This window comes from Gekko japonicus, unplaced genomic scaffold (assembly GCF_001447785.1).
Source record: "Gekko japonicus isolate JY-2015 unplaced genomic scaffold, Gekko_japonicus_V1.1 scaffold19, whole genome shotgun sequence".
Lineage (NCBI taxonomy): Eukaryota > Metazoa > Chordata > Lepidosauria > Squamata > Gekkonidae > Gekko > Gekko japonicus.
In genome coordinates, this window is record NW_015164664.1 from 2,805,909 (window position 1) to 2,815,803 (window position 9,895).

The 9,895-nt window shown below is 49.1% G+C and overlaps 1 protein-coding gene across 1 annotated transcript in view; it reads right to left on the bottom strand.

Annotated features, from left to right (window-relative positions):
* Positions 1-9,895, bottom strand: part of KLHL22 (kelch like family member 22) — a 21,937-nt gene that overhangs the window by 5,974 nt on the left and 6,068 nt on the right. The window contains exons 2-3 of the mRNA XM_015409020.1: positions 6,299-6,574; positions 252-417 (exon numbers count right to left, since the gene is read on the bottom strand). Coding sequence (XP_015264506.1) covers positions 252-417; positions 6,299-6,525 — 393 coding nt within the window. The 5' untranslated portion in view covers positions 6,526-6,574. The remainder of the gene's footprint in view (positions 1-251; positions 418-6,298; positions 6,575-9,895) is intronic.

Consider the following 9,895-nt stretch of genomic DNA (forward strand, 5'->3'; position numbering starts at 1 on the left):
TCATGTAGCAATTTAATTAGCAGCATCTAGCGAGTGACTTGCCTGGAACATTGCTGACTCAAAAGGGGAATAAAGGTGTGTATTCTCTAAGTGCACATCTCCAGACCACCACCTGGATATTGCTATGTGGATGACCCACAGGATGCTAAATCTGTCCAATGCCAAGTTGACAGGAAGTCATGGCCCCAGCCCTTAGAAGGTCTTTCTTGTGTTCCTTCCCCAACACATCTTTTGGAACCCCCAGCTCTCACCTGAAGTTGGCATGATGCAGTGAGTATTTCCTGCACGTTGTTTAGGCTGAGCTCCAGCTCAGAAGTGTATATGAAGTTTAGGATTTTACACATAGCATTATAAGATACACCCTGGATCTGAACCTCCTCTTGTTCCATTTCTCTTAGTCCACCAGCAAACATTCCCCTACAAAAGGAGAGAAATGCTTTAATCACTCTTTTCAAAAGGAATGTTTTTGGTACCACATCATGTGCTGGATACAATGCATGTATTAATATAGTATCCTAATACCCCCGTCCCAAGGATCTAATTATTTCCCAAGTTTCCCATCACCTTCTCCATGGAACTCAAGGCAGCTGATGCTGATAAATCACATTCTATTTTCAGATAAACAACTCTCAGAGGTAGGTCAAGCTGAGATGTAATGACTGGCCAAAGATCATTAGTGAGTTCCATGGCTGAACATTTGGAAATGACCCCATTGGATGCATGCTGCTGTTTGGGATTTGGCCATGGAACCTGGAATGTTTCAGGCTCACTCATCCCATAGATAGTTCATGTATGAAGGACTCCTGTACATATAGGGGTGTGGGGGTCTTGAATAGGGTAAAGGTGGATTGGGATTTCACCATGCCCACCTCACTATGGACCTCTTTGGTACAAGAATTCTCAGAATATACAATGGTGGGTGATGATGCGTGCACATTTTATAGGGCATTACATAACCTGAAAGAGCATTTTACCACAGGAAAAGGAAAGGATGCAAGAAACTGGACATTGGCCTAGATGAGCCATTGGGCTGATCCAGCCTGACTCTTCTTAAGGAGGGATGGGAAGTTTCATATACGTTCGTGCATTTCAGGGACCATGAACTTTCACAAATCTTTCCATTTAATGGACTGGTTTGTAAGGTTTGTGACTTCGGGATGAGGTAGAACACTACCACTCCGTGGGAGAGAGACATCAAACTCGCAGAAAAACTTCAGCTGACTCTCCTCTACCTACCCTCCAACTTTGGTAATGATTGGATTTAGGAGGGGCTGAGTTACAGCCCTCCAAAGCAGGTGCCCCCAGGAAATCACAGCTGCAGGTTTGGGAGAGTGTCAAACGACACCCCTCCCACAAGCTAGAGACATCAAACTCACAGTGGACCTTCCTGGGATGCCCCTCTACCTGCCCTCCATGTTTGGTGAGGACTGGCTATGCGGGGGCCAAGTAGCAGTCCCCCAAAGCAGGTGCCCCTAGGGAACTGCTCTATGTGGAAATCACTGAGCTGACCCTTCCCCTCTGGCCTGAGAGGTGGACACCCGCTGGCCTCCCCCTAGTGACTGTGATTTGGAGCTGGCCCACCACACTCCCCCTTGTGCCCGGGAGACAGTCACCCAGTTGTCAAGATGGATTCCAGGGGTGACCAACCCTTCCCCTTGTGCCTGGGAGGTGGTCACTCCCACTCCCTGATGACTGGAGTTTGGGAGGTGGCCCACTACACTCCCCCCTGTGCCTGGGAGGTGCCAGTTACCTCCACCTATCCATTATGAAGAATGTGCTCTTTGAGGTAGCCAGCTGCCGGCCTCCCCCTAGTGACTGAGGTTTCGAGATGGCCCACCACACTCCCCTTTGTGCCCAGGAGACAGTCACCCAGTTGTCAAGATGGATTCCAGAGGTGACCAACCCTTCCCTCATACCCAGGAGGCATTCACCCACCCAGCTACCCATTGTAAGGGTAGGTACCAGGGGTGGCCAACCCTTCCCCTTATGCTTGGGAGGTGGTCACCCCTCCACCTACTCATTGTAAGGATGGATTCTGGGGGTGGCCAACCCTTCTCCTCATGCCCGGGAGGCAGTCACCCACTCACCTGCTCGTTGGGGACATTGTCACTGTAGATGGGGAAATCTTGGGTACAGTCAAACAAGCTCGCTTGTATGGGTGGATGTTTGACAAGGTAGAGGCTTGCATAGGTGGATATTGGTCCATGAGGTAGGTGTCATGCTAGGAGGTAGGTAGATCTTGGTTCATGAGGTGGGTGTTGTGCTATGAGGTAGATATGGGCTCATGAGGTGGATGCTGCGCTATGAGGTAGATGGGGGACAGAAATCATGAGGAAGCAGACATGGACAGGGAGAGGCTGAAAGTGATGATTCCTGGGGAACACAACTTGTGAGGAGGGAGGGTGTTAAAAAATCCCTTGAAGGGTGGTGTTCCTCAGCCGAGGAACTCGGCACCTGTGCTGCTGAGACCTTATTCCTGACTGTAGCAGGAGGACAGGTGGTGGCTCAGGTAGTGTTAAAATATCCTAATGAGGGGAGTGCAGCTCCTCGGGAACCTGGCACCTGTACTGGCTGAGACACTGCTGGGCTGTAGCAGGAGGACAGGTGGAGAGGTGTTAAAATGTCCCTTTGAGGGGAGTGTGGCTCCTCATCCAAGAAACCCGGTACCAATGCTCTCTAAGCTGTGGAGTCTTATGTACAAAAATTCTACTTTGTGAGCTATTGGCATTAAAGTTGTAAATGAGCAATTTGGCTACTGCATAAATTAGTTTGCTCTGGAGCCATCCTTCCTGAGCTCAGACAAAAATGTGTGAGCCAGAGGCTAAAAAACTGTGAGCGAGCTCACACTAACTCAGCTCAGAGGGAACACTGCCCGGCACTCGTGCTGACTGAGTCACTCTGCATGGTGGCTACTGTAGCAGGAGGACATGTGGAAAGGGGTCAGAGCATCCCAAGGAGGGGGGTGCAGCTCAAGACACTCTGCTTGGTTGTACCAGGGGGACACTGGTGGCCCAGGACTTAAAATATCCCAAGGAAGGGGGTGCAGGTCCTCCAGCGAGGAACCCAGCACCTGCTGACCTGAGATCCTAAGCCTGGATGTAACAGGAGGAACAGGGTGGTTCAGGTGTTAAAATATCCCAACCAGGGGAGTGCAGCTCCTCAGCAGAGGAACCAGGCACCAGTGGAGACCCTATGCTTGGCTGTAGCAGGAGGACAGATGGAGGGAGGCTCAGGTGTTGAAAAATATCCCAACAACAAGGGAGAGTGTGGTACAGAGGCCTTCGAGCTTGAGAGGGGAAGGCATTTTAATGCAGAAACAGAGCCCTGGGTGAGTGCTGCCACAACTGGAACCCATCTCCCCAACGGAGTGGGTGAGGGGAGGTTGGCAGGGCCAAATCATAAGCAGGCAGATGTAGAAAGAAGGTTTGAAGCAACGATTCTGGGGGGATGGGACACAACAGCTGTATCTGTTGATGGGTGGCTGCCTGGACACCATCCCACAAAATCTGGCAGAGGGGTTGGAGGCCATGGTGGGATGGTTGAAGAAGAGCCAACTGAGACTGAATCTAACTAAGACGGAGGTTCTGTGGCTGGGTGGGATTCTGGATTGGGGTCCCAACTTCCCACTCTTGATGGCCCACCTCTAATACCAATGCAAGCCATCAAGAGTTTGGGCATGGTCTTGGATACCTCCTTAGCTATAGAGGTCCAGATCACAAACTTTGCCAAGCTGGTGTTTTACCAGCTACACCAATTTCCTGTCTCGCCCTTACCTGGCCATAGTAATCCATGCAATGATCATCTCCAGATTGGATTACTGTAACTCACTCTACACTGGCCTGCCCTTGAGACTGATCCAGAAACTCCAACCGGTTAGAATGTAGTGCCATGAGTCCTGCCACGGACTCTACACATTCAACCTGCGCTGTGCCAGCTGCACTGGCTCCCCATGGAGTACTGGGTCAGGTTCTGGTACTGACCTTTAAGGCCTTGAGTGGTCAGGGACCCAGGTATCTCTGGGACTGCCTCCTCTGGTATGCCCCCTGAAGAGCTTTATGCTCTGCTGAGAACAACTTACTGGTTGTCCCTAGCCCCAAAGACTGTCCTTGACCAGAGCCAGGGCTTTTTCAGCCCTGGCTCCTACCTAGTGTAACTCTGCCAAATAACATCTGCGCCCTGCGGGACCTTGGGCAGTTCTGCAGGGCGTGCAAGGCAAGAGATGTTCCGCCAGGCTTTTGGTTGAGGACAGCAACAGGTACCATCGTATCCAGCACTCCCTTCCCCTCCCCCACTCTGCCTTCTCTCGCTCATTGTGAGACAGTTATGCAATCTGTAAATTTGTTTTTGATACCATCTTATGTTGGTTTTTTTATCTCTAGGATTTTAAATTGTATAATACTATGTTGTTAACCACCCTGAGCTCTGTGAATTCAGGGAAGAGCAGTATCTAAATTGAAATTATAAATAAACAAACCTGTGAGCAGGGAGCGTTAAAATATCCCAGTGGGGGTGAATGTGTGCAGCTTGTCAGCCGAGGAACTCGGCTGGACCCATGCTTGGCTGTAGCAGCCAAGCATTGGCAGGTCTCCAACAACATGTGTGTCTCCAATGTGGCCGCTTTCCCAGGTCTGCCATCGTGCTCTGGACCCTGGCTGGGAGGTCTTGATTGGAAGGACTGACAGAGGGGTGGACTGGAGGCAGGAGCAGCCCCAAGGGGTTGGGATGCAGATGACTGATGTTTCCACACCACCCAGTAATTCACCACCCTCGGATTTCACCTCCACAAAAAGGTTTTATCAAGTGCTCCATATCTCTTCTGCCTATGAGCAAAGAGCAGTGGGCGAAAGAGGCTCTGCCCCTGACCCCTGTGACACCCCAGAACAGCTGGGCACCAGTGGGCTGGCAGGATGGGCTTGTCCCCCCCCCAGCTCTTCCATCCTCTGTTCCCTCTGGCCACTTCAGCTGGCCTGCAGCCTCCGTACCCGTCTGTGGAGGTCCTTCCTCCATTCTCCCCTTTGTGCAGAGCGATGCTGCCCTTTATATGGGGGGTCGAGGATGCAGGCCATCCTGTATGCCTCCTCTTGGCAGAGAGAATGCAACTGGGCGGCCATACCTGCCTGCAACCTCTCCGCCAAGGCCCTGGCCCTCGGGAGAAGAGCTGCCCCCTGCTCCAGGGTGGAGGCCAGCCCATAGCTCCAGGCTGGCTGTATGGGAGCAGAGGATGTCAGTGGTGTCCTTGAAAGGCTTCAGGACATGCACCACTTTGGAGAGGGTCATACAGTCATTTGATGTTGATCTTTGTTCCCCCAAGCAGGATGGGCATGGATAAGATGACGTCATGCCACCACACCCTCCTGTTCCACCAGACACTCAGTCCTATAGGTGGAGTTCCAGCGGGTGAGCATGTCCAGCAGTAGCTGGTGTTCAGGCTCCCCTCTCTCCATGTGCCTCTCGCGCAGCAGGTGGCGAGACCTGATGCTGTGTGACAAGTGGGCAGCCAGGTGCTGGCAGGCCTCCAGCAGGTCACATGTCACCACTGTGGCCTCGTCCCAGGTGGGCTTGATGGTGCTCCTCAGCCCGAGAGCATCCCTCACCACCAGGTGCAGGGTGGGTGCCATGCAGACGATGCCCCCAAATGGCACATGCTTCACTGCCACCAGCATGTTTGCACTGGCATCTGTGACCATGTAGCCAAGAATGATGTCACCCCCGCCCGCCCACTCCTTCAGGCTAGCTAGGACTGAGCCACACAGACACTCCCCAACTAATGTTCCCTCTAAGATCCACAGTGTTGTGAGCAAATCTACACTTTGGCACTGGATTGCCAGGCCCACAGACTGCTCCCATGGACCACCTTAAAAAAACCCCACAGTCTGTCGACAGTCCATGGAAAACATAAATGCACAAACTGGGCAAATGGTCCAAGAACCTGCCCCCAGTCCATGAAAAAATTAGGTCAGTGAGCTAGTCCATGCCCATCCCTCTTACACCTTGCCTATATTTATTTTTATAAAAATAAAGAGCTGGGATCCCAGAATATACTTCTGCTGTAACCAAGGCCTTGGGCATGCTCACTGAATCTTTTGCCTATTCCCCCTTTAACAGAAATCCTTAGCTGCATTTTATCATATCTCATATCTCAAACACTTTCTTTGAACTTATCCCTGAGTTACAGCTAAAAGGCAGAAACAGGCTTACTAAATGGCACTGGCAATGCCCAAAGATATCCTAACTGAATAAGGATAGCAGTGTGTTCAAGTTTGAGCACAATATTGCTGCAGCTCTGTGGTGAGCTGACCTGAAGTAGTCACATGATGCAGCCAGGAGAATGCGGTGAGCTTCAGTAGCCTTCCCCTCCACAAGCAAGATGACATCGAAGAGGATGCCGCTGTCTCGGAGAGCTACCAAACCACTCAGCAGAGCCTCTGAATGTTGAGCGCTGCGGTATGTGTTGCTGGTATGCTGCTTCATGGAAGGCTCAAGAGGAGCCTTGCACGCCTGTGCTGGCTCCTGATCCTCCGCCATCACAAGGGAATATGCTCAGTATTTCAAAGAACACCAGCACCTGGATTTCCTAGGGAGAAATTGATATAGGTGAGGTTGGATTTTCTGACCTGGAACCTTTGTTGCAACAGCCAATATTTGCAAATGGTCCCTCTTCAACAAAAAGGGTGTGAAGAACACCGGGGCATCAAGGCGCTTTCACTACTGCAAAGTAATGCTGATGCTGACAACTGGAATTGTTCACCTTCTGAGAGGCCTTTAACAAAGTCCCTCACCAAAGACTTCTGAGGAAGGCTCAGCAACTGTAAGGTGCAACAAGAAAGCTTCCTATAGCTTAGAAATTAGGGTCAGGAACAGTACTCCCTCTAAGCTGTGGTGTGAGCAAAAATTCCACTTTGCGAGCTCCTGGCATTAAAGTTGTAAGTGAGTGATTTGGCTCCTGCATAAATTAGTTTGCTCTGGAGCCATCCTTCCTGCGCTACAAAAAATGTGTGAGCCGGAGGCTAAAAAACTGTGAGCTAGCTCACACTAACTCAGCTTAGAGGGAACACTGGTCAGGAGTAGAGAGGAACAAGCCAATCTGTTTAGCTTCCCACCACTAGGCAAACAAGCCTAGAACTGTTATGAGCTACTCATTATTGAGTTAGAAGTAAACTCTGACATATGCCAGATTCACAACTGAACCAGAATTATGCAACCACAAGCAGACTGTTAAAAGAAAAGCAATATGAAATGCACCATGAGACAAAAAAAAGGTAACCATTGCATCCTTTGTGAGTCATGTGACTGCTTTTGGAAAACAGAGTATACAGAAAATGGAATTTCTGCAGTTACAAATTAAGCAGGACCAAAAGCATACAAGCAGTGGTAGTATGGTCTTCTGAATCTCAATTAAATCCAAATTATTTTTAAATCCTATGTTGACTCATACACTGATGGAGCATAAATCACCTGCAATACAGACTTGGGTCATAAGTACCAACGTGGATGGTGCTGAGCTCAGAAAGGGGCATTGTCAGAACCCACAGCCAACAACGAAGTACACTCATTCAGGAACGGTAATACTTTTATTGCAGAGCTATAGACGCAGTAACATAAGCACTGTTAAGAATGGTGGCGGCCCCATGGCATAATAGGATATAGGGTCGATGTCGTCTTAGGAATGGCTCCCGCGTCGGCTGCGTAGTAGTCACCGGCACAGTTGCCTGGGTTGAGGGAGTTTCCCCACCAGTCGTGATAGGGGTCGGGACCCCCCCGGAGTCGTCCTTCTTAGGAATTGGTTTCTCCTCTCTGTCACTCATCTCGGTTTTGGAGAGATGCACGGAGATAGAGAATGGAGGATTCTTAACAGAATGTCAGAACCCACAGCCAACAACGAAGTACACGCATTCAGGAACGGTAATACTTTTACTGCAGAGCTATAGATGCAGTAACATAAGCACTGTTAAGAATGGCGGCAGCCCCATGGCATAATAGGATATAGGGTATTCGTATGCACCCCCCCCCCAGAGCACTGGCCAATTAGGCACCCTCCCGCGCGTGGGATAAAGCTTGGAGTCTGTTAGGTAGCTAAAGCTGAGAACCAACACGCTCCCACGGCACCTAGGAAAAACCCAGACAATACAACTCCCTCCTGCACATCTGTATAGATAAGCATTTCAGTGCAAAGCAGAAAAAGCACAGAAAGGAATGAAGTAGCAATTAACCAGACACAGACCGAGCTCCCCAACCCCCATGGCAGCGTAGCAACAGCAGGAACTGTTATGGAAGCGTCAGGAAAAAAATCAAACACTGTTTGGCATATAATTGACCAATTAACAGTCTGCCACCCCTCAATTGTCAGCTTTCATAACAGCAAACAGCAAAGCAAACCTGAAAACAATATTTAAGCTACAAACCGAGGATGGTTTCGCAATAATCATTTTTGGCTGCTAAGTGTTTTATGCAACTTTTATGCTCCGGCTGGGTTTTGAATGATTTTTATCATATGTTGTTCTGTGGTCCCTGGACAGGTCTCTGGACAGAGGTTATTGTTGTAGTTGTTCAGTTGCACAGTAGCATACACATTTTCTATTCAATCAATAAATGTTTTCATGTAAGACCCAGCAATAAAAGCAAATGAAGCAAGTAGAAATAAAACCATACTTACATGTGGAGAGCTATGCTACCACCACAAACCCTACACATTTCAAATACTGGTTAAATAAATGCTTTGACCCAGTGCCTGATACTAATTAAATCAGGTGCAGGGAAATACTGGGCAGGGGTGTTCCATAGCTGCAGAGCCATCACAGAGAAGGCCATCTCTCTGTTGCCACCCATTTATCTCACCTGGCAGGCCATTCCAGAGGGATGGAGCAATTATTAAGAAGGCAGCAGATCTCATCACAGTTACAAAGCAGGTACCTCTAGTGCAGAGGTGTCAAAGATATAGTCCGTGGGCTGGATCCGGCCCTTGCGGGTCGCTTTCCCCAGTGGGCTCAAATCGATGTACAGTTACACATTAGACAGGGGACTAACAATATTCAAAGGGGATAGGGAGGACAAGATATATTCATTTTTTTAAATTGCACACGCTGTCACTGCACAGTGTAAGCGTCTTCTGGCTTGGCTCAGTCATTTTCCAACGGCTGCTTGTCGACCAGGCTTCAGGACCCATATGTCACATCGCCACACTGTCACCGCCTGGCCGGAGACATCCACTGCAGGGATTTTTGTAGCCGAGAAGTTCTTTCGCCTTTTTCCGACTTCGACCAGGAAGTTCAGACACTGTTAAATAAACAAAATATTGCAAGAGTGCTAATGTTTTAAGCATGTTTTTTATTTTAAGTAAAAAAAAACCTTTGTGTTTGTGTCCTTTATAAAGTTTATGAGGAATTTCACATTACCGTTTTTAACCCGTTTTTGATTTGTCGTGGAGTAAACCGGTATAGGGCTGCCATTTCACACATGGCTTTCCCCTTCCGGTAAAGAGCTGGATCTGAAGCGGGTTGCCATTTCAGACTGCACCGCTTTTTCCCCGCCATTTTTTGCCCGCGCGGGCGAACTCCGGCGTTTAAAAAAAATGTTCCCCTTTGAGCGCTATAGTGCTATAACACAACACTCCAGGCATTCCAATAATATAAATGCACAAACTGGGCAAATGGTCCAAGAACTTGCCCCCAGTCCATGAAAAAATTAGGTCCGTGAGCTGGTCCATGCCCATCCCTCTTACACCTTGCCTATATTTATTTTTATAAAAATAAAGAGCTGGGATCCCAGAATATACTTCTGCTGTAACCAAGGCCTTGGGCATGCTCACTGAATCTTTTGCCTTTCCCCCCTTTAACAGGAATCCTTAGCTGCATTTTATCATATCTCATATCTCAAACACTTTCTTTGAACTTATCCC